This window comes from Embiotoca jacksoni, unplaced genomic scaffold (genome assembly GCF_022577435.1).
Source record: "Embiotoca jacksoni isolate LCO1_2020_lvr unplaced genomic scaffold, fEmbJac1.0.p SCAF_6, whole genome shotgun sequence".
NCBI lineage: Eukaryota > Metazoa > Chordata > Actinopteri > Embiotocidae > Embiotoca > Embiotoca jacksoni.
In genome coordinates this window covers 16,606,607-16,634,124 of record NW_027185414.1, presented here as the reverse complement: position 1 = coordinate 16,634,124, position 27,518 = coordinate 16,606,607, and the positions used below count along the sequence as shown (strand labels likewise).

The 27,518-nt window shown below is 41.8% G+C and overlaps 1 protein-coding gene across 4 annotated transcripts in view; it reads left to right on the top strand.

Moving 5' to 3' along the window:
* Window positions 1-27,518, top strand: part of sox6 (SRY-box transcription factor 6) — a 136,484-nt gene that overhangs the window by 28,721 nt on the left and 80,245 nt on the right. For 3 of the 4 annotated variants that reach the window (XM_069173461.1, XM_069173462.1, XM_069173460.1), the window contains exons 3-5: window positions 1,556-1,606; window positions 18,825-19,062; window positions 22,345-22,555. In XM_069173461.1, coding sequence (XP_069029562.1) covers window positions 1,572-1,606; window positions 18,825-19,062; window positions 22,345-22,555 — 484 coding nt within the window. In that variant the 5' untranslated portion in view covers window positions 1,556-1,571. The remainder of the gene's footprint in view (window positions 1-1,555; window positions 1,607-18,824; window positions 19,063-22,344; window positions 22,556-27,518) is intronic. The other variant, XM_069173463.1, reaches the window with a different exon arrangement.

The following is a 27,518-nucleotide window of genomic DNA, read 5'->3' as shown; positions in this document are numbered from 1 at the left end:
CTTTGAGCCCAAAGTGAATTCGTATTTGTGTTTGTATTGTTGTGGTTTGTGTGTGCCTGCAGTAGAGTACGTGTGCTTTTTGCACTCCCGAGAAGTGAGGAGACACGCTTGATCTGCTCTGCGCTGTTTGACGGTTGTTTTCTCACGTTGTCACTGGCTCGGTGTGCTGTGGCGTGGTGATGGTATTATGTGCGCTGGGCCCAGCTGAGTTGAGAAAAGAGCAGAGCAGCAGCGCCCCTGGCTACGCCACTCCCGCCTCCCTAGACACCTTATTGTGAGAAAAGTCTCGGCTCAGCCCTCTGGGCCTTGTGGATCCACTGCCTTGCTAAGTGCTGGCCAGACTGAAAGGCACAGTGTCCTTGGGCCCAGCTCATTCTTTCCATTCTCTCAGAGGCTTTGTCTCATAAGCCAAGAGAGCAAGGGGAGAAAATGCCAAATTACACCCATGTCACTAAAACTTAAGGTGTTTAAGGGCTGAGATGTCATTTGCTGTTGCGTTTTGTGTTATTCATGATGATGAGGGAGTACTACAACAGAAAAAGTTCAGAAAAGAGCATTTTTCTTTCCAATCGGGACATAAAAGGGGTGATTTTCACAGTAGGAATTTTGGTATGTCGGCTTTATGGCTCTCAAATTTAAAAGTTATGAAGCTGAATAACAGGACCGGGGAGAGATGAAACGTCAAAAGTGAAATGCTGAAAATATTTTTGCAAGATACCCTGGCCATATTACAGAGGCTGAATATCTTTATCAGGCTTGTTGTGAGATCTGAGACATTTACATTCAACCACTGTTAGAAGTTCCACTGACAAATCTATTCTTTCAAATTTCTGCTCGTCTCTACCACTTAAAACAAAAGCACATGGAAGTCCTAATCAACATTCATCCAATCTTAACACAATAAAAGTGTATATTTTACAGACTAACAACACAGGCTAATGGAAACCTGCTGTAAGTCAATTTTAGCCATGTGTCTCCACTATTTTGTGGGTAAGGCTTCTGAACGACCCCTGCAAGTGGTGACATCATGACCACATCCTTTTGCCTCTTTGGCGCTGCGAGTCCCAGCTTGGGTCCCTTTGCGGCCGAGCTCCCAGAAGCCACAGCACCCTCGCCACACATGGGCAGCAGCTGGACCACCGTTAGCTACTCTGAACAGACTGGGGCTGCTCTGGGATCTGTGGTTACACTGCTGGATGTCCATGCATATATCAGCGCACAGCAGTGGAAATAGGCTGTATAGAGATCAGTAGGCAGAGTTTATTTGATGCAAACATATCATCAGGCTCTCAGTGCAAACCGATGTTGTATGCAAATCCACTCCCCCCGTGGAAAGAGGTCTAATTAATGATGTCGGTTCATAAAAAGAGAGGATGGGTTGCTAGTCATATTTCTGCTTTAATTAAAGACATATGTTAGATCTCATATAAGAGGACAATGTATGATCTGTGTTTTCCTTTCTTTCTTTCCTTCTGTTCTCCCTCTCTACTTGTTCTTCTTTTTGATTATTACTCGTTTCATAGTGAAAATGGTTCTCTGTGATTTCTCCTGCCAGAACCCCACACGGTGACATGGAGGGCTTTCTTCGTAGCAGCTTTTTACTGAGGTTAGTTTCATTTCTGTTGTTGCTATTTAGGATCGTAGGGTCGGGCCAGGGTGGTAGCGGGCTAACAAGGGTTAAACCTTCTGACACAGTGTTAGCTTTAGACTTTGTCCCGTGTGTGCGTGGACATGTTTGTGTGTGGGCATGTGTCTGTATATTTAAACACTGTCAAACATGGATTCTAACATATTTACCCAAGCTGTGTGTTATGATTGTGCTCATGTAGTGTGTGGCTAAGAAGCATGCTCACCCTGATAGCACCGAGTCAGACTGAAAGCACACATCAACAACTTTACAGGCACATACATGAGCTGGCCGCAACATTTCACAGCTCACACAAGCTGCAGGTCAGGCTTCAGACAGCATGCTTGTGTCTGACCACTCTCCTCACCTGCCCTCCCTTACTAACCACTCTAATCAGGGATTGTTGTGGTGAGGCAGTTGCTGCTATGTCGGTCTAGTGATCTACTGTTGTTTCCTGTTCTGTGTTTGTATTCAACCTAACATAAAGATTTACATTTTTTTGTCTTTACCCTTCCTGCGATTCTAATTAAAAATGTGTGCTGTCATTACACACAGAGGACGTAAATAAGAGAGCTTATTTACCATTGGCTCCTTTCCTAGTCAACCACCTTCTCTAGGCTCCAGTGTTGCTCCCTAATTAGGGTTGGCTCATTAAAAGCCACAGCAGCAGCATCTGCCTTTCAAAGCTGCTGTCAGCCAAACTTTACTAAAGCTAATGAATCCTCTTTGATTTCTTTTTCAAAAGGTCACTTATTTGATTAAATTAATAGCATTTTTTTCCCCCCTTGCAGAGCTGTTGGGGGCATTTTAAAAAGAAAGGACAATTTGATACCATTACTCTCACTCGTCAAAATGTATGCCTTGAAAGGAATTCAATAGGAAAATCACTCGTGCATTGAAATTTATTTTATTTATCATTAGAATTCAATAAGATTTGAGTCCCACATTTATGAGTTTATGAAAAAGGGAAGTTGAGCTCAGCGCTCTGAAAGAATTGAAATTGTGACCAAACTTAATCCTGCAGAATCCTATTGTATAAATTATATATACAAGGATGTTTTTCACAGATATCGGTGATTATGACCTGAAAGTTATTTTTTTAATTCTATTTAACAAATTGAAAGAACCATTTATCAAACATATATTTGTATATTTATATATATATATATATATATATATGTTTATCAAACAAATTATATATATATATAATTTGTTTGATAAATGGTGGGGATATAATAAATATATATTAAAGAAAAATGTTTTGCTGTTTGCAGCAGTAAACTAATAACACATGTAATGCAAAAATTTACAGTATCTGATTTATCTTTCGGGAGAATGCACCAATTTATTTGGTGTGGTATATGTACTACAGTTTGACAGGAGTTATTCAGGCATACGGCATGTTACATTTTTGAAAGTGAACTGCTTTTGCTCATTTCCGCTTTTTTTTCTTCTTTTTTTGCTACGAAGTGGATGGCAGCATTTAACTCTCACCACCTGTCGAAACCAGTTTGGTAGATAACTAACTGCAGCCTGTATGTTGCAGGATATTGGTGGGATAGTGAAGGCGGGATAGCAGACGCATGTCTCAGTGATTCAGTGCCACATGTACAAAAGAAAAGAGGGAAAATTAAGAAACATGACCTCTGACCTTGGCTGCTCTTCAACAATTTCCTTTTGTTCTCATAGCTGTGAGAAAACACTGCGATTATTCTAAGTAAACACATTATTGCACTGCTAATCCACATCCTTCTGTCAATGTCTGCTTTAATTAAAGGAAAAGCAGCAGCAGAAAGATATCATGCACACTGGCTGGAGATTGGAGGCCTCAACAATCAGGCCAAGATTAAAGGCAGGCTTTGGTTCAGGGTTAGCCCTTTTGCTTTGATAAGACTTGTGTCCTGGAGTGGGCTGTGGGGTGGGGGTGGAGGTGAAAGGGGAGAAAAGGATAGAAACAGGGGTGGATAGATGTGGCAGTTAAGACATTCCTCCAGTGAAGAATCCCAGTATCTTTTCTCAAGCAGCAGAATTAGGTCAAAGGGGCCTTTCTGAGCATGCTCATACATATCTCCTTCAAAATGCATTTGTTATTGAAATTTTTTACACTATACTTCATATCAGTCAAACACCAGATGGGCCTTTCATTATTGTAATGAGTCGTGAGTTTAGTTTTGAGTCAGACATGCAGAGAGTTTTAATAGCTGTAAGAGTATCCACTTTCATTTTTGACATGCTGCTTCCTAAAGGCACCTGATTCACAGCCATCGTGAAAAATACATCAAACTCAAACCCTTTGTGTTGTCTGACGATACTCGGTTTAAAATGTGAAATATTTCTGAAACTAACACAGAAGTCTTCTGAATTACAGTACACAATCTACAGTTTCTTTGGTCGACGAATAATCATGCTTACTTTATTGTGAGCCTCTCTTTGTTGGGAAGATGTGTTTTCTCTTCAGATAAATTTTTTATATGTTTATGAACGCCGTTTAACAGGTTTTTGTTTGTGTAGTCATAGAGACTGGGGAAAAACAAGTAAGTGTGAGAGAGACAGGGAAAGGAAGACCGACTACAGACATGTGAACAGAGAGAGAGAGAGAGAGAGAGAGAGAGAGAGAGAGAGAGATGTCTTCAGTCTCTGTCTACTTTCAGTGGGCAGAACCTCCCCCTACATTTCTGCCATTATTTGATGTAATGAAAGGAGAAAGTGTGTAACATTGAGATTGTTAATTAATTTAGTCTAACAAGATGAAGATAAATGAAACCCACTGAAGGTTGACTAGGCTAAGGGGCCCACTTAGCATTCCTGCTGCCCTCGAGCTCTGTCTCTCTCACTCCTTTACAATGGAGCACAGCTAATAGGTGCAGCACCGTGTTTGTACAACCCCACTGAGCTCTTACCCGGCAAGTTTAGATGGGAAACTTTTTGATAACACATTTTATCTGCAGCCCCTGTTCATCATAATCTACTCTCTGGGATATTATAATTTCCAAATGGCCGGACTGCATCTGTAATGTAGTTAGTTTTGGAGCACAGACATGCAATTATCTAATTGAGCCATCTTGACATGTTAGATAAAGCTCTGTTGACATACATGACTGGTGAACTAAAGTGACTTTTTAAATATATGTATAGAAGTACTGGTCAAATACGAGCTCATGATTCTTTCAGGAATACCCGGTTGTCTTCTTAAACACACCTTTTATTATCCTCTATCCTGGAGATCACTTCTGTTTCTGAAATGGATGGAGGTTATATAAATGGCCATTCTCTCCCGCAACTATGCAGGCCCTTCACATGAGCCTGTGTGACTCTGAGCTTTTCACCATATGAATGGTATTCTCTAATGTGGCCCGGGGGCTATTTGAGCGGCAAAACAGACAAAAAAAAAAAGCAGAAAGGACATTTTTCTACAAAGCCAGACAGTTGTCTTCATCCACAGCCCAAGCAAAATCAGTAGTCTATCAAGCTCCTTCCTCAGTGGACACTTTGTACAGGATCTTCATGGTAGCACAGACCAATCATTATGGCAGCCATTCTTTGCTCCCTTAGTTCTCAAGTCATCCACAATGGGTTGTTGATTGTATGAAAAACACTAGAACAATTATGTCCCCTGTTTTGGTGACAGGGCAGCATTTTAAAGTGCAATCCTTGATAATGGCCTCATTATTGTTATTCTTGGAGCAGGCCTCAGGAGAAAGGAGTAGCTGCTCACAGTTCGTCATTATTTCGTAAATTTCGATTAGCTCATCATGCTGTCTCACGGCAAACCGAATCATAGCTAATTAAAAGTGAGTGAGCGCTCTTGCCTGTGACTTAAAAGGTAGCACTCGATGGGCTGTTAATATGAAAGAAATGGTAAAAAAGGAGGATTAGAGCTGTTACCCTGGTAACTCCAACTTCCATCTGCGAGGGAACAATGAACTTGTGTTCCTCCACCACCTATGCTTGAAAAAACAGAAAGCATGGAAGTGAGTGTTCTGAAAGGACAAGACCCTTTTTAACAACAAAGTGGGATCCAGGTCTAATAGGCTCTTTGGTGTGAGTTGTTAGGCGAGATCACTGGGGGATGGAGGAGCAGAAAGGTCAATGTGTAATCCTAGGACAGCGTAGTAATCTGTTTCCTGAATCTGTGAGTCTGTCCAAGAAACAAAAACTCAAATTTATCCATTTTAGGGATTGTAAAAGAAAATGAGCTTGTCAGAAAGTGCTTCTCGTAAAAGTGTCTCTGTGATAATGTGGGTAAAATGCCACAGAGCCTAAATATACACATTTCCTCAGCTGATTGAATAAACACAAACAAGATGCCAAAGACCTGAACCAATTAGACACAGCTGTCAGAAGCTGTTGTGTCTTGCATCTCTCATACAGATATAAAGGGATCTGTGTTGCTTTCTGACACTTCAACTATGTTGGAAAGTAAGAACTCTTACACGAATATTAAAAGACCTTAATATCGAACCAAACAAACTGGTGATGTGCACTAACAACTGCACAAGGGCATTTTTAATCTTCAAGTTTTTTAATTTACGATAAACACGGAGTTAAATTATTGCGTCAATATTTTAGTTAAACCCTTGAAAATCTCGGTGAGAAAAGGTGATGAAAATGCCAGTTGTCATGAGTAATGAATTTCCATAATTTTTTATTTTTATTTCAAACAACAATAAAACAAGTTTCGGAGGAATTACTTGGAAAAATGCGTTTGATGGGCTTGTAGTTAAGAGCTGCTAAAGAGCTGCCACACTAAAAAGGAGCGCCGCTGCTCTAAAACACTGCTGAGTTATAATGATCCATGGCTATGGAGGAACAGTATGTGTTTCTCTTCGAGTTTTATGTCCCTTATTACAGCTGCAATATGTCTGCTCACATTAAGCTAATTTATGGCTGAGGCCGGTATAACAGCAGCACAGGTTAATGAATTTGGCATTACTAATTAAACGTTATTGAGGGATGAATATGAATCCTGTGGTCGGGACGGACAGCAGAGAGAGGGGGAGGAAAGGAGAATGGGACAGAGGACTTGTCTCTTTTTCCTCAGCTCTTTCTCGGGGGTTTTATTCACGACAAGTAAAACATGAGAAGCGGTGGAGGGTGAAGACAGCAGTGTTGAAGGTGAAATGGAGGACAGCTTCGATGCACCTGAAAAGAAAACCGTTTATGGCAATAAATACTAATACTAATGTTTCGAGGTGAAAGGAAAGAACAGGCAAACAACTTGGCCCTTGTTTTTACATGATTTGCATTCCTGTATTTGTTATATTTTATAAAAGGATAAATGAACAGCCAAAGTGATTAGACACTCGTACACTGAGGACCATTCTGTCTTCAATGCGATGCAGAATATGTCCCTTTCCACACATGATCGTTATTAAGAAATTACTTCTGTCACCTCTTGAAAACAGGAATTTAAAGGCCACAGTCTACTCAAGGAAAGAGGGATGATAGTGACGGTGTGGGATATTGAGCAATTATTGAACCAGCCTCTGACATAGACTCTCCAGGACTAGCTTATGAGTGCGCTGAGGAAAACAAGATAGATATGTTTTTCTGGATTTTAAATATTTTCCTGAACGTGTTAAGAGGTAACAAGAAAAACAGCATAATAAACAGATGCACGCGTTTTGTTTCAAACATAAGCTATGCCAGTTATGAATTGTATATTCACAAATTCATATGTAACTGAAGGTAAGAGTTAACCTGACGACACAACGTAGATAAGCAGCAATAGAAGATTATTTCCAAAAATATTGATGACAGCACAAGTGAAAAACATTTAAAAAGCTCTTTAAAATGTAATGTTTATTTCTGTATATGTTCCACACAGCCTCCCTGTTCAAAGCCCTTTCACCTCCAGCATGATTTAGCTCCTAAATGTATTACAGAGACATATTTGGAGCTTGTTGTGACATTGGTGTGAAGCACCACCTATTATTATTGGCTTGTGTACTCCACGGATAGTTTAAATCCAATTTTTCCAGCCACCCTTTTTCTCTCTCTGTTTCACTCTGCTAGTGCCTCGACTCTCCATGTCTGACATACTCTCCCTGAGAGCTAAGCCTTTCAATTTAGATTTCAATTATCATGTTAGTTTTGTGATTAGACTTTAGTCCTCCAGGAATCAGACCTCTCTGCTCCTCTCTATTCCACTTCCCCTGCAATCACATCCCATCTGATGAATTGCGCATATAATTACGGAAGTTATTGAATATGCAGATCACTGCTGACTATTGGTGTGCGGTTCATAATGCATTGACTCTAACTGTATCAAACAAGGGTCTCTGATAAAGACCCTCTCTGATAATGAGAGAGGGCCAATGTATGCTATTAGTTAGAGATAACAGACGCCACAAAGGCTGAGACTCAATTAAAACACAGACACGCTACAATCTGTGTGTGTGTGTGCGTGTGTGTGTGTGTGCGTGTGCGTGCGTGCGTGCGTGTGTGTGTGTGTGTGTGCGCGCGCACTAAACAGAGACTTGGCTCTGGGTGCAGTCAGCTCCACCATTACAACCAGTGCAGCACAGACTAGTCTGAGTGGCCTGCCAACCAGTGCACAAGGTGTTTATGAATCAACCAAAATGAGGTATTTCCCCCATGTTACAGTATGTTGCTACCATCGTCTTACACGCCGTCCCATGATGCAATCCCTTAGAGGTTTTCAAGAGAGGGGAGTGAAGCACTTTACAGGCACACCCACAGAAGGGGGATGTGGGAAATGTCTAAACTTTTGATAGCTTTTAGAGAGCTTTCTAAAAACTTGCTAGCAAGTACAGAAAAAGGTCTCTAATGCTGTACTTTTTCTGCATTTTGCTGTCAAAATACAGGGGATTTGTTAGTCACTCGTCAACATGTCCAAAGAAAACACACATTTTTTCCACATAAAGCTACTCTTGGAGGATTTCTCAGCTAAAGTTTCACACACAATTGAGAATAGAGGGAAGGGGAGAAAGTGGGTCCTGTATTTTTAGCTTGCGCTACAGTGATGTAGCTGCCATTTATAGCTGATATGCCCGATGCTGGGTGGCTGCCCTGCTGACACCAGAGAGGAGGGTTTATAGACTGTACATAGACTGCACAACACGATCTCCAATACACAGACATGCAAACAAAATAAGTGCAAGCAGCTGCTGGTCAAAAAACACGTCATGCTGTACGTGTCATGTACGGCACACAAACAAAAAAACAAAACGCCTGACTCTCACCAACTTTCCCCTGATTGGCTATTACTGTTTTTTGTTTTTTTCTTAAGTTTTGAAAATGGTCTTGTGAATTTTTTTTATTTTTATTTTTTAAACCCGTTCACTTTGGCTACATACACCTGACACTCCTTCTTGGTAAGCGTGGATTCAAGAGCGACAACCTGGCTAAACATACATTTTACTCACTATTTGGTTAATCATATAAAATGTGTGTTTTCCTTTAAAATGTCTTCATAGCGAATGAACTGAAAATATTTCAATCATCTTTGACAATTAAAACTGAAACATCACCGACCTGTTATGTTGTAAAAAGTAGTTACATCCTGTGTTTACAGTGGCGAGCATTAGAAAACATGGTTGGATCTTTTTCACTACCATAGCTGTCTGCTGTAATTAAGGCTCCGAGTAGGCTTTTTAGTACCTGGCGCTTTGGCACTTTACCTTGTTCAATGTATATTATTAGGTGAATGGGATTGAGCATGTTTACACCAACTGCTGTATTAAGAGGAGACCTAAAAGGTGGCTTAAACTTTGTGAAGGAGGATTACATGGGAATTTAAAAAAAAAGAAAGCATATTAGTGTCTGACTAATCGGCCGAGACACTATCAGAAGATTTACAAGTTCTATACTGAGCTTGTGTGTTACGTGGCCTAACAGTCTGTAAAGACAAAAAATAAATAAAGGAATGGTTTACCAAAGTGGCTGATGGGATTTGACTGCCCTTAACTGTAAAGAGTGTGTTGCAAGTGCAACGACCTGTGTCAAGTTCCAGCTATTGTTTGCAGATTGGTTGCACACTCTACAGGCTGTGAAAGACACATCTGCTACCTTTAGCTCAGTGGAGAGCAGATAGACAGACGGGGTTGAGGGTTACGTAGGGGTGTGTGTGTGTGGGGGGGGAAGAGAGTGCATGTGTGTGTGTGTGTGTGTGTGTGTGTCTGTGTGTAGATGGGGTCCTCAGCTACCCTGTCACGCAGCTCAGCTACAGCCACTATCCTCTTATCAAATATTTGTCTGTCCTTCACTCCCTATTTGCCTTTGATTCTGTTTTCTTTGTTTATTGAAATCTATCTCAGGCTGATTGATAAAGTTTCCAGAAGGTTTTTGTTACATAATGTCTATGCGAGCATTTATCTGCGTTTTTTCTTATTTTTTATTGTCCCTAAGATTTATGTTCATAGATATTGGACACCGATATTGATATTTCCCCCATTATTCAGGTTGGTTACTATTCTGAAAAGTCACAGCAGGAGTTGTTGTTTGATACCACAGGTGTCTGAAACTGGAGATCAACTCCACAGAAAATTCCCTTTAAGGATTTAACAACAAATTTGAAACCATATTTGTTTAATGTGTTTTTGATTGATTTCCTGATTGAGATCCAGAGGGTGGTCACAAATGTTTTGGGACAAAGGCTCTCTTTGTGTGAGAGGGGCCCCAGTTGAAATGGAGGAGTAGTTTGAGATTACCAGATTATTTCCTGCTAGCCCAGTGAGTGAGGCGAGGCGAGCTGCGGCCCTGCACCGTGCTGTGCTGAGGCTGAGCATAATGAGTGTGGTGGCAGGGAACCACAACAGAGCCGGGGCAGAGACTGCCTGGGAACCAGAGGCCCGTGGCCCACAGCCAAACACACACACACACACAAATCCTGCTGCACACTTGTGGCTTTTTAAGAAAGCAATTTAGTTAATGATTTCATTTTGGAGCCCTGTCATGATGCATGTGTCTTCTGAGCAAGCCAGCTAAAGAATTAAGGGGAAACAAACGCGGAGGAAAAAGGTACTGGTGAACACAAACTTCCCTTGACGACCACAGAAAAAAATAACATACAACCAAGCGTAATGTAGCATCTGTTGTGAACACGGCACAAAATCACTCGGGTAATAGACTGTGGGAGGTAGATCGCTTGTGGCTCCTGCCTTATTTTTGCATTGCTCTGAACAAATGTAGAGAAGAGTTGGAGCACAATATGAGTGGTCAGACACATGGTTAGCAGCAGACTGGTGAGGCATTTTGTGTTTCAGTCAGCGTCTAATCCACTACAGTACCCGCTTCCCCCGGAGTGGAAATACAGCACATTTTTCTGTTCAACCATGTCTGTCAGCTCTCTGATTTTATTAGGGCTATGTTTCACATTCATTTACTCAAGTTTTCTCAGCGCTGTGCCCTGAATGAAACCATTTTAGCATTGCTAAAACAGCAGCTTGTACATGTCTTCTGTGAACCAAATTTTGGGGCAATTACTCAGATCAGTGGCTGGGTGTCTGGTTTTGCTCCTCAGATCTCATTTTTCTCCAGTCTCCCTCTTTTTTTCTGTATCAGCTGTCAATCACAGGAGATAACTTTTAACCACCTCCAAACAGAGCCTGGTGCCAGCCATTCGTTTAGGCCTTCACTTTTGCTCGACTTCTTCCCATCCAACCTGTCAGAATGACACACACTGTTGACCATGCTTTCTATTCAGCACTGGAAAATTAATTGGTTTCAGTGGTTTAAATCAGCAATCAATGTCAGTTTCCCAACATAATAAGCCTTAATCATAAATCTTTGAGGTGTGGCTTGCCTGACCCCTATTCATCATGGCTCGGCTACATGGCCTCATCTGGGTGGAGCAAATGAACTACCCGTTTTGATTTTCCGATTGACGTGTCACATGAAACGTGGCTACTCTCTACCCTCCCCAATTCCATCCTAGCCCTTCTTCTCACAGTCCTTAAAAAACACAAGGGCCCAAAAACAAAGAAGGAAAAGAAGTCCAGTTCGTGAAGGGAGACACGTTGCTTTCCCTTGTGTGCAAGTTCTCAATGAATGCCATTAATTTATTCAGAGAGAGAGAGAGAGAGAGAGAGAGAGAGAGAGAGAGAGAGAAGAAAAAATAGAAACGGGGGGGTTGGAGGGGGGGTGGGAGGGGGGGGCTAAAGAATTAGAGGTGGGTCTAACTGTAGCTAATGAGCTGTTGTCCTCCCAACCCCTAGAATAAGAATAGAGCAGCTTAATTACAACAGTGTAAAAGGTAATTTCCTCACTCCCCCCACCAAGCTACAGAAATCCATTTATGAGACGAGAATAAAAGAGAACAAAACTGCTTTTCTTTTCTGTATAAATTGCAAATTTGCCAATTTGGTGACCAGGACTTGTGAAACGTTCTACATTAGAAAAAGAGAAAAAAAAAAAAAAAAAAAAGACAAACAATAAATTTGTATGAGAAAGTGGACCACTGTGTGTCGACACCCCAGATGTACACACCAATGGCAGTTCTGCTGCAGTCGAGCACTAAAGTTGCCAATAATGACCTCATGATGGTGAGACCAATGACTGAGGACCATAGTTCCCCTGCCATACAGTTCAATAACAATCCTAATTTCATTAAACGTTCATGGTCACCAATGCTCATGCTTCTCCTGCTCCCTATAAAATTGCTCCATCATAATTAACTGTTGTCCTTGAGTATTTGGCTACAAGTCTAAGATTTTGGTGCTCCAACGCCTTGCTTTCTTCTTTTCAACCCCTCCCGTTTGAGATTTCTATGCTCCCTACAAACTTATTTTGCATCTCTTTGGTGACTTGGGGTGCGTCCCTTCACTCCTGTTTGGCACCCCAAGCCAGCTCTTCCTCTCACTATTTCTGGCAACTGTGAGAGATATTACACTGGGTTCGTTGAAGTGCATTCTCTAGTGCACAGAATAAGTTATATTTATAAATGACAGAAATGGACCTGACCTGAATAGCGCTTTGTTTAATGTTTTACAAAAAGGGGGCCCTCTCTATATTTCATCTGTCACCGTTGCTTTTCTTTTCTTCAACAATGCTCGATTGTTTCCATGAAAATTTCAGGTTCCATGAACAGAAGAATTCTGTATTATTATGTTCCTGCCAAATTCCAGTCTCTGTTTTCCTTCTCCTGCTCACAAAGGGCTCATAACTTACTGTCAACTATGAGGCGAGCCACAAAGCTCCACTGTTACTCAGCAAATAGGGTTGTGTTGGTTGACAGCTTGACTTGCTGTGAGATTTGCTTAAGTGTAGCAGCAGCAATAGATGGCTCTTTGGGAAGTCCATCCCCAAGCTGGACCAGAAAAAGAGAAACTAAAGGAAAGAGAGACGGTAAAAAAAAAGAAGGGTTTTATTGCTACTGTTAGTGTCTTCTGGTGTGTGCATTTCCCTAAGTGGTTGACTCATAACATCCAATGTGCTCCTCCTCTAGTGGATAATTTCTACTATGATGCGAGTCCAGAGAAAAGGCCAGTAGTGAATTTTTTTGGATGGCCATCCTTCATTTGTGAAAGCATACGCACGAGTGAACTTGTGTGTGTCCTGGGGAACTGAGAGGCTGTTATACCATCCAGCTCTGAGCTTGTGTCCTGGGATCAGAAAAGGGCCGATGGCCCAGGGGATCAGGGGAGGAGAAGGAAGAGGAGAGGGAGGAGGAGGTAGAGGAGGGATTCAGTGTGTGAGTGCTCATCGACCCTTCCCGAGTAGACAGACAGGGACACTTAAGCACTCTCACACCTGCATCTGCCTTTGCCTTGCGTGGGGGGCAAGGACACCAACCACGCTGTCACGGCAGCTGCTCAAGTGTTTAAAGTGAGATACAAGGCAGTTCTTCCAGCAGCATATTATTGCAAATAATTTACCCTGCTAAGTAATTATCAATGCTCTGCTCAATATGTAAAGTGTGCACTTCAGGTGGCTTGCTTAATTTGCTCTGGTGGCTATCATTTGAGTGTGGATTTTAGCTGTGGTAACTGTGGCAGTTTCTAATAGAGAAGGCATCAGGAGAGAATGTGAAGTGAGGATGAAGTGCCACCGTAATTGAGTTGACTTTTTGCAGGGGAAGGTCAACAATAATGGAGGAACAATTTAAGCAAATTCATTTAGACAACTCTCCAGTGTCTGTACAGTACGTTACCCAGTTGGAAAATCTGTATTTTCCCAAGCATTTACTATATTTTAATATCATTATCTGTAATTACTTTGTCGGCTGAGGTTTAAGAGACTTAAATCAGTGTGTATCACTGAATCAAACTTAAAAAGAAGCTTTATTTTTCTAATATTAAAGTCTCAAGGAATTCCACACTCGACAAACATGTATGTTCATGTACACTCGGTGTGTGTGTGTGTGTGTGTGTGTGTGTGTGTGTGTGTGTGTGTGTGTGAGAGAAAAAAAGAGACTTACTGTGTGCAATATACAGCCCGTATTATGAATCCAGAAACCTGGCTGCTGCACAGCATGGCACAATCACAATGGAGGGTGATAATTTAATTGTGCTAAACGGTGGATTCCGTGTCAATGCTCCTCCAGCTGGGAGCTGTCAGGTAGTAATATCTCATTATGGCAGGTGAAGAACCCAGAGGAACCCTACCATGACACCTGTTAGAACAGGAGGAACCCCTGAAGGGAAACACACAGCTGATTTCTCTCTCTCTCTCACACACACACACACACACACACACACACACACACACACACACACACACACACACACACACACACACACACTGTCTAAACCCTCACACTATTGTCTTTATATAATTCCACCTTACTTAGATTTATTCTTAGTTTTACTTTAAGTTTTTTGTTTGGTGCACATTTAATAGAATACAAAACAATAACAGTGTGACAGAACATAGTTGTCATTGCACTTTTGTTAATTGGCTCTATTAAAAGATTTGATGCTGTCAGATGCACCTCAAGTGTTCAATGACTATATGTTCTTTTTTATGCCTGAAGATTGATTTGTTTTGTATATTTTGTATATTTTTTACATGAATACAAGCCCTCTTCTCTGCATGAATGTTGTGCAAGAGGATACACTGTTACAAAGTTAAACCCCTTTATCGTCATTTTTAAAAGCAGTCCTCATTTTTAATAGTTAATTTGTTTTTCTCTCGTTGGTCTGCTGATAATATGTGAAGGAAGAGGGCGTAACCTCCTCTGTCGCAACTTATGAAAACTTGAAGGTGCACGACGTCAACAGCGAGACAGACAAGTGGGCATGAGGGTGGGATGGGGCGGCGGGGGGGAAGACGGTGTGGAGTTACTGATCACCATTGTCTATAAAAGGTAAACAGTGTGACAGAGCAGATACAGCGGGTGAAAGTCAGTCAGACCTTTTTTATGATCAGAGGGGAAACGGGATAGCTGAGGACACATGGTCCGGCAGTCACAAGACCCCAAAGATGAGCAGTACACAACACTCCTCTAATACTTACCAATTAAGCAGAGGTTGTTTTGCACGATGAGGAAACATTATCTCAGGGAACAATTCATGACTCAAAGCATTCCAGGCAATATGAGCCCACGGCTGGAGAACTTAAGTCCTAATCCTTCAAATGTGCGCAATATTGTCAGCTATATATAGACCAGGTCTTTTCTATCTGACCCTCCCTCATCTCTGCCTCAAGTCTTCAAAGCGACTGCGGCTTTGTCTTTGAGAAAGAAGGCAAAGAAGGCGTTGTATCATACGCTTATCGACTGCTTTTCTTTAATTATTGGGTAATCAAGCACGAGGGAGGGCAGCCTGTCAAGAATTTATGAGCCTCCTTTTCAGTTCACCATATTTTCACTGTTTAGTATGTAAAAGTGCATTTTGGGCCGATTTTTCCAGCAAAACGAATTCAATTATTAATGTGAGTAAAGGTATTTCAAGAATACACCATAGTTGTGCCAACAGGGCTGTTTTGCAGTTATTATTTCACAAGCACAGAGGCCAAGAGTGTAAACAGCATCATTCTATCAGAAAATATGATCAAACTCTACATGCTTTGGTAGGACCCACATTCAACTGAATTCTGCTCTCTATTTTGCGCCTCATCAAATGTCTTTGTTGCATCTAAGCTGATCTATTGCACACGAACCCCTTTAGATCACAGCGCTGTGGGATCTCCACTCCGAATATCAGGAATAAAATACTGTATGGTTGCCCTCAGATATGTTCAGAGAATTATTGCCACACTTCCCCTTTTCCCTTTCAATAATATGAGGTAGTATTGTATGGGGCTTGTCAGAGGTGGGGGTGGGGCAGAAGGGTTTCTCCGCACTCTTTAGCTGCCTGAGCGCAGCCCTCCCAGCACTGCTAATAAATTATTAACTCTTGCTGACAAATACTGTTATGGAGCCTGCCGCAGATCTGTTGCATTCTTTAACAAGATTGCTGTAGACACATGTTACAGGAGGATGGAGTCTCCATCGCTCCCTCTCTTCCTTTCTCTCACTCTATCCCCTTCTCTCACTCACGCCTCAGCAGTTTGACTGATGGCTGGAGACTAAAGTAAAAGTGCCTGAGAGACTGAATATTTTAGTGGTAAAATAATACCACTTGATTTACTGTGTAATACAAAAGCAGTGCTTTGTTTCACTCTCACACTCCATTGAGGACGAGGTGCTTGTTGCGCTTCAGGCCTGGGCTTTTTGGGGGCATGAATAAAAAATGTCAGAATCTACGTGCTCGGCCTAATCCTACCGAACACACACACACACACACACACACACACACACACACACACACACACACACATGTGCGCTTCAACCCCCTAACCCCACTGCTGCCTCCTCTACTTACCATTACATGCATGCTCTGAACTTTGCTCCGACTCTTGATTTTCAATTAACAGTACACCATTTTGAGCTCGTTTTCTATTTGATATAATTGCAGGAAACAATTTAATGGCTGATTAAAATTGAGGGTTGAGTCCCACTAAAGACACAGCCGACAACACTTCTAGGCACAGAGGCTAAAAGATAGAGGGAGAGACAGATAGGCAGACAGACAGGCAGGCAGTCAGGCAGTCAGGCACAGGTCCACACTCCTGCCCTGCCGTCTACCTGACTTAGTGGGTTTGTTTGTACAGCTGCTGAGACACATGAGATTAAGTTAGGCTACCATTGTTTAAGTCCCCACTCACTGCCCAGTCCAACCTGGGACTATGCAAGTGTGTGTCAGTAAAGTAAAGTAGAAGTGCAGTAATGCATAGAGACTGTTGTACTTGGATATGGCAGTGCACATTTCAGAATACATTTTCAAAACAGATTTATGTCTGATTTGCTTCGGCATTAATACCTTCCAGACCTCCAAAATCTTCTGGGTTTAGTGTGCTTACTGGTTCGAGGATTAAAACAAAACATGGTAACACAGTTTAATTTCCCTGTGCTACATATCCAGAAGAAATGTCCAGCAGATCTGAGGTCTGCTCCAACTACAAGTCCTTCTAAATCAATACTACAAAACTAACAGCTATTCATTATGGAACTGCAAAACTATCATGTCAATCTCTATGTTATTAATTAATTTCCTATTTTATCCTTCTCTGTTGAGTTTTGGTCGTATAGTTTTGGAAAGGTGCTCTATAAGTAATCTTGCCCAGAATATCCACAGACATGAACAATTTAAAGGTGTGTGTGTGTGTGTGTGTGTGTGTGTGTGTGTGTGTGTGTGTGTGTGTGTGTGTGTGTGTGTGTGTGTGTACATCTCATTTGACAGACTTCCTTGAATAAGACCAAGAACTATTAGCCCCAAAGACCTTGTTATTAAAGTCCTCTCTTAAATGGTACATATCTATGCCTATCTCTTGGTGCCTGCCTCACAACTGAAAGTGCAAGGACACCAGCGCACCACAGCCTGCCTCAACCTTGAGAGCCCCCCCTCCCCCCTTTGGCTGGCTGAGGGTGGAACTAAAGTGCTGTCACACTGACCCCTGTGGATAGAGCAGGAGAACGGGGCAGATGGTGATCAGTGATGAAATGTACAACAAGAAGTACCCTGAGCATTTTGTCACATACAAACTTCACACCCCCAATTTCTCTTCTTTCCTCTCCTCCTCACTCACACGCACACACTGACAGACATCCATACGCTCATCCTCCAGAGAACACTGAGCCCTACGTAGTCACCGTCTAGTTTTAATGGTCAATGTCCTGTAGTCAAGAAAAATAAACGGAACAACAGCGCAGAGAAAAGCGAGTGAGAAGTTAAATATGCTCCTGCTCCTTCTCTCCACTTCACATCAGTAGGAAGGCCATATTATCCCCTTCCTAATTTAATACCAAAAGCATAATTATATTTGCTGGCACTGTGTTTAATTTCATTCATTGTAACACACAGCATGAGTGTAACCTCATTAATTGTGAGAAAAATGGGAATGGGTTGTATAATTTATACATCAAAAAGATTTGGGTTGTAAAAACAAATAAGAAAAAAATTTGAAATTAAAATTATCGTGGCTTTCTTTTGCACCTGATATGTCAAGTGCACTCTTCACTGTAATATTCATGAAAGCATGTGACAGATTTGTGAATTCAGTCCTCCACTGTTAGCTTTTGGGTTTTAAGCTGCTTAAGTAGGATTTGAAGGCCCAAGGGACCACTGTCACACCAACATGTTGATAATTTCTGCATTTAACGTGGAAACAAAAGAGGACGAGGCAGGCTTATGTTTGTATCTGATTGTTTCGGAGCGAGATCAACTCCACAATGGAAAATTATTCAATAATTGATGTTTGAGCAACAAAACCAAATCAATTTGTAGAGTCAGGCAGATTACTCAGGTACCTTAGAAATAAAGAATGATTTAAGAAAGAAAAGCAATCTTGTTTTAAATCTTCTTGGAGTTAACGTATTTGTTAGGTTTTTCACTTTTTATCTGGATTTAGTCCCACTCCCTGGCTGACCTGCTGCCTTAGTAAATGTCTTGGGGTTTGGGCCAGAACCCAAGAAGGCACAGTTCCAGCCTGAGATCAAGTCATCCATCTGCATTAAACAAAGGATTAGGGACCCCATGGCCTGCTCTGAACTCAGCAGGCCAGAGCAGCAACAGGTGACAGTCAGATGGAACATTCAGCTCAGTCAGCATTATCTGCTCAGGTGCATCACTTCAAATCCCAGATACAGCTATGCAGAATCATTTGAACGTAACTTCTTTCATAAAGTACTCAAGGAAACTGTATTCCTCAAGATTTAATTCATTTCTCTATACTCTATTTTTCTTTTGCTCCACAGCAGAGTGATGTCTTCCAAGCAAGCTACATCTCCCTTTGCCTCTGTGGTTGACGGTGATGATGCCATGAGTCAGGAGCACTTGTCTTGGGAGAAAGAGGAGAGTGCCGAGGCCCATGGCACGCCACAGCTGCCCCTACACAGTCTGCTCCATGGAAAAGCCCCAGATGAAATGCAGCCGCTCAGCAGTGTACCACCAGAGAGCGATTGGGACAGCCTGGTATCCGCCCAGCAGCGCATGGTGAGACATGCATATAGAGAAAAATAAAAACCAACAACTAATAGAGCCCATACCGATGCTGGTCAACCACGAATACCAGACATTTCCAAAGCCTGATACATTTCCACAAACTATATTTAAAACTGAAATTACAACCATTATGATTTCAGACTCTTTCCTGCAGGTCATCGGGGACAAAAAGAATGTCACATTGAACATCACGTTCTTCTCTCCTTTTTCTAGCTATTGGCACATTTGCTGTTGAGGCTGAATAACACAGTATACATTTAAAAAACTCGCTTCAAAGTGCTTCAATTATAAACAACAATATCTTTCCCTATGGTGGAACAGACTGAGATGACACAGAGAGAAGTAATAAAGAGAAGTATATGACACGGGTATCTCTGAAGATTCAGTGGATGGCTCTTCAAGTTTGCTCAACTTTCTAGATTTTGTATAGACTTTTGATTCCTACTTGGTTCCTTTGTGTTACACCAGTTTGAACTGTTGTGGGTTATACATGATGAAGTTAAGATGGAATCCTAAACAAAGTCTAGTAAAGCAAGAAAATTGAGCAGGCTTTCATTGTTCCTGGCTTGTGCTAAGAAGCTCAGCTGATATTTTACCAGCAGCTCCAGACCCCAGCTCCCTAATGCTGTGAAACTGGGTCTTCAGATAGACACCTCTGCCAAACACTAGACCATGAGCTATTATTAGGTTAAAAAGAGGATCTCTAACTCTTCTTTGAATAATGAGAACGGCTTGTAAATTGCACCGTGACAGATGGAAAGGAATGAGCTTTATCTTTTTGCTATTCATGTGTGTTGTTGTTCTTGTTGTGTGTAAGCTACATCTGCAGCGAGACCCCAGATGCTGTACATTCTAAGGGCAGAGATGCTTTGATGTGAGCAGAGCGAGGAAGAGCACAGGCACTTGTGGGCTATAGACATAGGAGGCAGGTGGTTGTCTGTGACAGACGGGTCTGTGGTAAAGAGACCCAGAGGGCCTCTGAAGTAGCTCTGCAGTTGGCCACCGAGAGCCTCGACACCTCAGCATTGCAGCACAACACACATGTGAACAGACACACACACACACTTAGACACATGAATAGCCTGTGTAGCAGACTGCTCCTCGTACTGCTGCGAGCACGTAATTGGCATTCAAAGGCTTTCTTAGGTTGTCTTCATTTTTGGCATATTACAGGATGTCAAAAATGCAATTTTAGTAAATCTTATGATGTGTAACTAAAAAAAAAAATTAAAAAAATTACAACCCTCTTAAACCAATATTTAATCAAATGCTTAAGTGACAGAATTAGCAACAAAATGACAAAAAGTTGAGTCGTGTCACTTAATGATTTAAAAAAAAAAAAAGAAGCAAAATACATCTTCATCAATAAGAGATGAAAGAAAAAAGTATGAGAGGGTCGATCATTTTTAATAAAATTATTATATTCAATGCATTCCTGTTTTTGACTATTGTAACATCTGAAGAAAATGAACAAGAGTATCCACAGCAGAGGTTGTTTTAAGATACAATATGAAACACAAAAAGTGTTGTGATTGCTTCGGTTACTGTAGCAGAGTCAACACCTTTATAGGAAGTACAGTTCATAATGGCAGATATTCTATTGAGGTAAACAAAGCTAGCAGCCATCAAAGTAACATCAAAAAGGATTAAAAGGGTATTCATGTCTGAAAACTGTTAGATTTGAGAACATCACATCATGAATGACTGGATGACGGCTATTATTTTAAAGGTTGGATGTTTGAGCATTTCTATATCATTGTCACCTGGTATTATATTTTGTGAGTGTAGATGTTTTTTTCAGATTTATTATAGTTAGAAGTTATTTAAAAGGAAGAATAGGTTAAAAGAGTAAGTGGGAGGAAGATGGCAAAAAGAGTGACAAAATGACAAAAGAGGGTAAAGGTAAAATGGAGGACGACGGCGAGAGATAGACAAACGAAAAGAGAAAGGCAGGAGCTGGAAGGAATGAGAGTTTTGCCATTGCTGATTACCTGACTCTACTGCTGTGCCATACGTCTGTGCGGGCTGTGCCCTGAACCCACGCCAGCTGATTAACCCAGCGCTGCTCCACTCCCCTCAAGTACTCTCCACTGTCTCTGCCACACCGCATAATCATCCAGCACAGGGCTGGGAGGTGCAGAGGAGGCCGGCCGGTCGTGCCACCCTGGCGCTTGGTACCAGACCACCCTACACACCACTGCAGCTCTGCCTCGAGCTCGACATGCCACACGGGGATGAGAAATTGGCACTGTCAACGTTCCTGCCCAGTTTACAGCATTCCTGACTTTTTATTTAGGAATGTCAGCAGTTCCAGACGTGGTTGTATCATTTAACCAGGCTGTAATACACTCTGTTATCACACTGCTGATGATTAAAGCTCACTTTTCCGTGATAGGCGTGCAGTGGATAGAGATGTGTGTCATGTTTATTCTCTTCGCTATGTGGGCCAAAGTTTAAATCAGAGATAACTGTTCCCCCGTTAAAGGCTGCAACTCCTGGCTGCTTAGCTACCTTCTGCTTTCTCAGACTCCACAAACCATAATTAACACCACCTTCTGTCAGACGCAACCCTCAGCCACGGTCTGTGTGCTGACTATCCACTCCCATGTGCAGAGTATTCTCTTCCTCTCTCTCCCTCCCCCTCAAGCCCTCCCCTGTTCTTCTCCCTCTTTCCTTCATGTCTCTGTTTGTGCACAGGGAGCACTCAGCCAGTCAGTCAGAGACAGGACCCTTAGTTAAATACTAAACCATACACAGGTGGGACTGAAAAACAACAACAGCTTGAGACAGGGCACAGATTTACGGCGGCTCAAGGCACTCAGCTGAGAATAGGTCTCCACTAGAAAATGAACAAATTACACAGCAGTCACCGTTACACAAATGCACACTCGACAGCAATTTGAGAGATTACAGTTGGGAGGTTTCTCTGTGTAGTCTCTACAGATGAAAAGTAAAGCCTGAGCACATTATGGATATGCCCTATGAAAATGTACCTCATCATTTCATCTCAATTTTTCACTTGTCATATCTCATTTACCAGAGCAGCAAGCACTGTTGAAAATATAGAAGCTGCCTTATGAAAGTCAGAGAGGAGCCATTTGATATGGCCAAATCGCCCCTGAACTTCTAAAACCTAGCAATCACTGCGTTTGAATGAAAAACTGTCAAAAAGCTCAATGGACCCGCGACAGAACCACATTCATCATTTAATACAAATCCCATCCCTTGTTGCCCCCCCTCGACCCCTCCTCCCAACTTTTGTTTGTCTTACAGGAATCTGACAGCAATAAAGTATGTTCCCTGTACTCCTTCCGGAACAATTCCACTTCCCCACACAAACCTGAGGAGGGGGCCAGGGAGCGCAGCGACCTGCTGAGTGGATCAGCGTTTGGAACTCCGGAGCGCCGCAAAGGAAGCCTGGCAGACGTAGTGGACACGCTGAAGCAGAAGAAGCTGGAAGAGATGACAAAGACAGAGCAAGACGGTAAGACTCTTTGTGCGTGCGTGCGTGCGTGCGTGCGTGCGTGCGTGCGTGTGTGTGTGCGTGCGTGTGTGTGTGTGCGTGTGTGTGTGCGTGTGTGTGTGTGTGTGTGTGTGTGTGTGTGTGTGTTTGGGGAACGAGTGCATGAATGCCTTCTTCCTTCTGAGTGCGCCCCATCTTCCCAAATTTTCCCTCTTTCTTTCTTTCTATAATTTTCTCGCTTCCTGACTGTCTGCCTCTTTCTGCTTGTATCTCTCCGTCTCATTCACTCACGCGGGCACACATAAGTTGGGAATACTGACGTTACTGTATTTCCAGTTGGTTCTGAACCTCTTCCAATGTGACAAAGACTGTGTGGTAGTGCACCTCAGCATAAGTGTGGTCTTCTTTCATGCCAAGGAAAGCTCTTTGACTATAAAACTCATAGTGCTGACCTGCTGCCAGGAACATTACCTCTTTTTACTTTGCTACACAGAACACTTTTCACTCACGCACTTATCCATCAAAGTTTGCAACCGACAAACAACCCCATCCCTTCTCGACAATTTAACCTGTTCCCTAATTAATTAACCTTATTCAACACACCATGAAAATTTCAGAGAATTTTTTTTTTCTTTTTCTCCTACATTTAAACACGGAGAAAAATAAATCATTTTTCTGTGATAAAACTGTTAGGCCTGTGTCATATCTGCACCCGTTTCACCCTGCCTGGCTCTCCCTCCTACAGCCTGCAGTCTATCAAGAGTATGGTGGAAAAAACAAATATTTGAAAGAGCTGCTTAAACACATCCCCCTTCTTAATTAGGGCTGTAGTAATATAACTACATCCAATCAAATGTTAAACCCCCTTGGGGATGCATGTGTCTCATTTAGTGTCTGGGGAGCTCTTAGCTTAAGCACTTCATCAGACGAATAAATTAGACCTCTGTTAGCCTAAAAATCATTTGCCACTTCTTTTTTTAAGTGTGCGTTTGGCGATCTTTGTATCAGCATCACAGGCCGCTCACCACATAATCATTCAGCCACAACCTGATATGGGACTGATTATGTGTGTTGTCATCTAAGTAATATAAGACAGACCAATCAGTTCCCCTGATCACTAATAAATTAGAGATCTTTCTGAAAACTAAAATGTTTGGATCATTTAAATGGATCCAAATGACCATTAAACAAACAAAACATACTGGTGCACATTAGCGTGTTAGCATTTTTTACCCTTTACAGTATGTCAATTAAGGCTTATGTAGACGTGTGATTTTTAATTACTTAAACTGTAATAAATAGTTTTATTATTATCTATTAATATTGGAGATTTAGCAAAACACATAATTTAAAACAGACTATCACTATTCAGGCTCGTATTGTGATACAGATATTTCTTCTGTTAGGAATTGTCATGTTTTCCTCATGTTCATGGGTGTTTATTCCAAACGCTCTTGTTTTCTTCCACACCAAGACATTAATATCAGGGATATGCAATACTCCTGCTTCTAGTCTTCTTGACAATGAGCATGGATCTGGAGCTGATCCCAGGATACAAAATGGCCCACAACACCTTACAGGAAAAAATTCTTGCTGGCAAAAAGAATAAAGTGGTTCCGCTGCTACTTCTTTGTTTTACTCTGAGGTGAGAATACATTTTATGTGTATGTTTTTTCTTGCGGCGTTGATCTCCGGGGCAAGATTGTTGGTGCTCTCCGTAGCGACGGCGGGCTTTATGGTAATGAGCCCCAGCTGGTGAAGGCTGGTTGTTGCAGTAATTTAAATGGTCAAGTGCAGCTTGTAATCCAGAGCCGTATGTTAGCGCAGGGAGGAGAGGGTGCTTTAGAGTGCCATACAGCTGTTTTAATCTCCTGTTAATAATAGTGACTCGGTCTGCCTCATGCACAGTGTATCATCACCACCAAAATAAACTCCCTTGTTGGAGAAAAATTTGTTTCTGAGCAGGGAACACAGCAGAAGACAAGAGGCTCACAAAGTTCAGTGTGCTGTCCCCAAGCTGCAAGAACTGAGAGATACTTTGTTTTCGAGGGCACTTGAGGAAGCTTCAGTGGTGATGATCTGTGATTACTGTAAAATGGAGGGAGAGGGACTCTTAAAGACTGCCTGAGGAAAACCTCACAAAGACCTTCGAGGATTCATCATCTTTTGTCTTTGTTTATGGAGAGAGTCACAATTGGAAATGAAAAGGGCAGGATTAACCTATTAAAGAACATACAAGATTGTTGGAGAAGCCATTTGTTGTCTTAATAATGTTGCTAATGTGCCACAAGCAACAGATGAGCTAAATATATCGCTTATCTACGCACAACAACTGCTGTGTCTAATTCTGCTGCTTTGGTGCCCGCCTGGTCGGGATCACAGAGGTCCTCAGAGAGTCTTCACCATCTGCTACCATTCTTCTCTGGGCTTCCTCGTCTGGTCAAGAAAGTTCATTGTCCTGATGGACTGAGGATAAACGCAGTGACCTCGAGTGTAGAGGGAAAACAAATGGTCTGTGGTACACTTTTTACACAGTACATTGGTCATATATGGAACATGAAATCCCACTTAAAGTGACGTCAACACTGGTGGAAGCTTTGGGCTGAACGGCCTCGTGGACACTGAATACATTTTTTTTGTCTTTATTACCTTTTTTCTGTGCTTATTTCAACTGAGCTTTTAAGCTGTGAGAAGCACGAATGAAATGGCAATCACTTCCATTATATTATAGGGGTGGTAGTTCTCTGGAATAAATTGTTAAGGCTAAATTATAATATCTATTTTTTGGTCTTTAATTAGGAACAAGCAAATAAAGACAATAACTAAATAGATTAATATAGAGTAATGTGTTTATTCTTACATTAATATATTTATGTCTCTAATCAAGAAAATTACTGGCCACATTTCCTGATTTACTCCGATGCCTAATAAACATTATAACAATAGACACAGTGCTCCGTATTATAGGTATCATTCCTCCATCCCTCCATCTCTATATATTTGTACCCTTTCACCCTCTCTATCCGTCCACCCTTACTCTCCATTTCTGGTCCTTAAAGTGCTTTAAGTGCTTGTGACTGTGCTAATGAATGAAAATGTCCTCCCAGCAGCGAGCACTGCATTTAGCTGAATAGTCACCTTTGCTGTAAAAGCGCTATTAGGCCCAGTTGCCAGCAGGGCTAACGATTGTGCCCCATGTTTATTTACTAGGTATTGTAAATGCATTATTTATGGATAAGTCTCCAGACAGCACTTGTCAAGAGTTAAAAATGTCAGTATAAAGTATTAGGGGAAAAAGAAAAATAGCCACCATTATAAAAACCCAAGGTGACCTTGATTTGATTCACGTGCAATTAGAACAGTTTTATATAATGCACTAAAGTATGAATCAATACTGCGCAAGTCAACACAGAAATACTTGTGTGTTGAGTCTTTATGATCGTCCCCCAAGACAAGGACGGGTAATTGGGTTTCTGCCTCATGTCTTAGCTTTTAGGGATTTTCCTGGGCTCAGTATGTACTTGTTGAGTCCTTGCCAGTACAGCCAGCACTGAACTGGATGCAGTTAACTATCTTTTGTCATCTTTGTGTTATTAAGTGATATGCTGAAGCAGTCGCATTCTTTCTTTTGTTGGTGAGTAAATAATTGTTTAAATGAGAGAAGTATAGATGTGGAAAAAAAAAAAGAGGAAAACGGCAGCATTACGTGCTTTTAGTCCCATATTTTTTTTAAATTTTAAAATAGCTGCTGATTAGAAAACATCTTTAGTGTTACAGCTTTTTATTTCAAATGAGTTTCATTGTTTGTTTTTACTGTAATTGACTACAATAGCAAGTATGATGTCTAAATCACTGCATACTGGCTCGGTTCCCTGGATGCTGTTGAGTGAACAGCTGTGGCCTGGCGACATTTGACAGTGGAGACTACTCGCATATGTTGACAGTATGGTAAAATATGTAAAGACTAAAGTACAGAAGAAAACACACACACACACACACACACACACACACACACACACACACACACACACACACACAGAGAAGGAGGCTTGTGTTCATAAAGACTACAGCCTTTTTCCAGTCAGACCACATACAGTAGGTCCTGTGGCACAATAGTCAACACCTGGAGCCCTTTGACAGTCACGGCTAATTAGCTCAGCAGCGGGAGCCGTATCACCAGCCAAACTGCAACCATGCTTTAATCTCAGTTAGAAAGATATTTAATGGCTGACAACTATTCCACTATTATAGCGGCAGGTAACCTAACCATTGCTGGTGACAGAAAGCAGCACGGCAGGGTGGGCCACTGGAATAATTGTGTTCGGGCGTAGGGTGATACGTGTGAACTGTATGTGGTTCTGTGTTACAACTTAGACCTGTCTTCCTCGCCCTCTGCCTTTATCACCTCCTCTCTATTTGTAAGTGTAATCCCCCTGGTGAGGTTGTGTATTATCACTGTATAATGACTGTGCAGTAGGTTGAGTGTGTGGGAGCGATCAGCATTGTGCGAGTAGCCCCAGGTCATTATCCTCTATTACAAGACGCCATGTAATGAGATTCAGGGATGGGTGAAAGCATTGGGAGAGAATGGGATCAGCTCTAAGCCTGTGGTCTGATTAGCACTGATGAACTCGTGACTCTGTTGTAACACTGTCCCCTGTCAGTGTCACAGCCCCTGCTGACTCCACACGGAGACTCACCGGAAATTGGCTGCAGGTGCTTGATCGCCTCAACACATTTATTTTTGGCAATGTATTCAGTTTAAATGCAGCATTTCAAATATTTTTGAAATATTTTCTACAGATTTATAACCTGTATTATACATTATATTACAAAAACTACACCTTCCCTACCCCCAAAACAGACTGATGCACTGTCTCCCCTCCTCTCTTAGTTCCCGCCCTTCTCCCCTCTCGTCTCATCCCAGCTGCCATGTCATCTGGTTCTGCTTTATCCCACCTAATTAATAGGAATCTTTGTTATA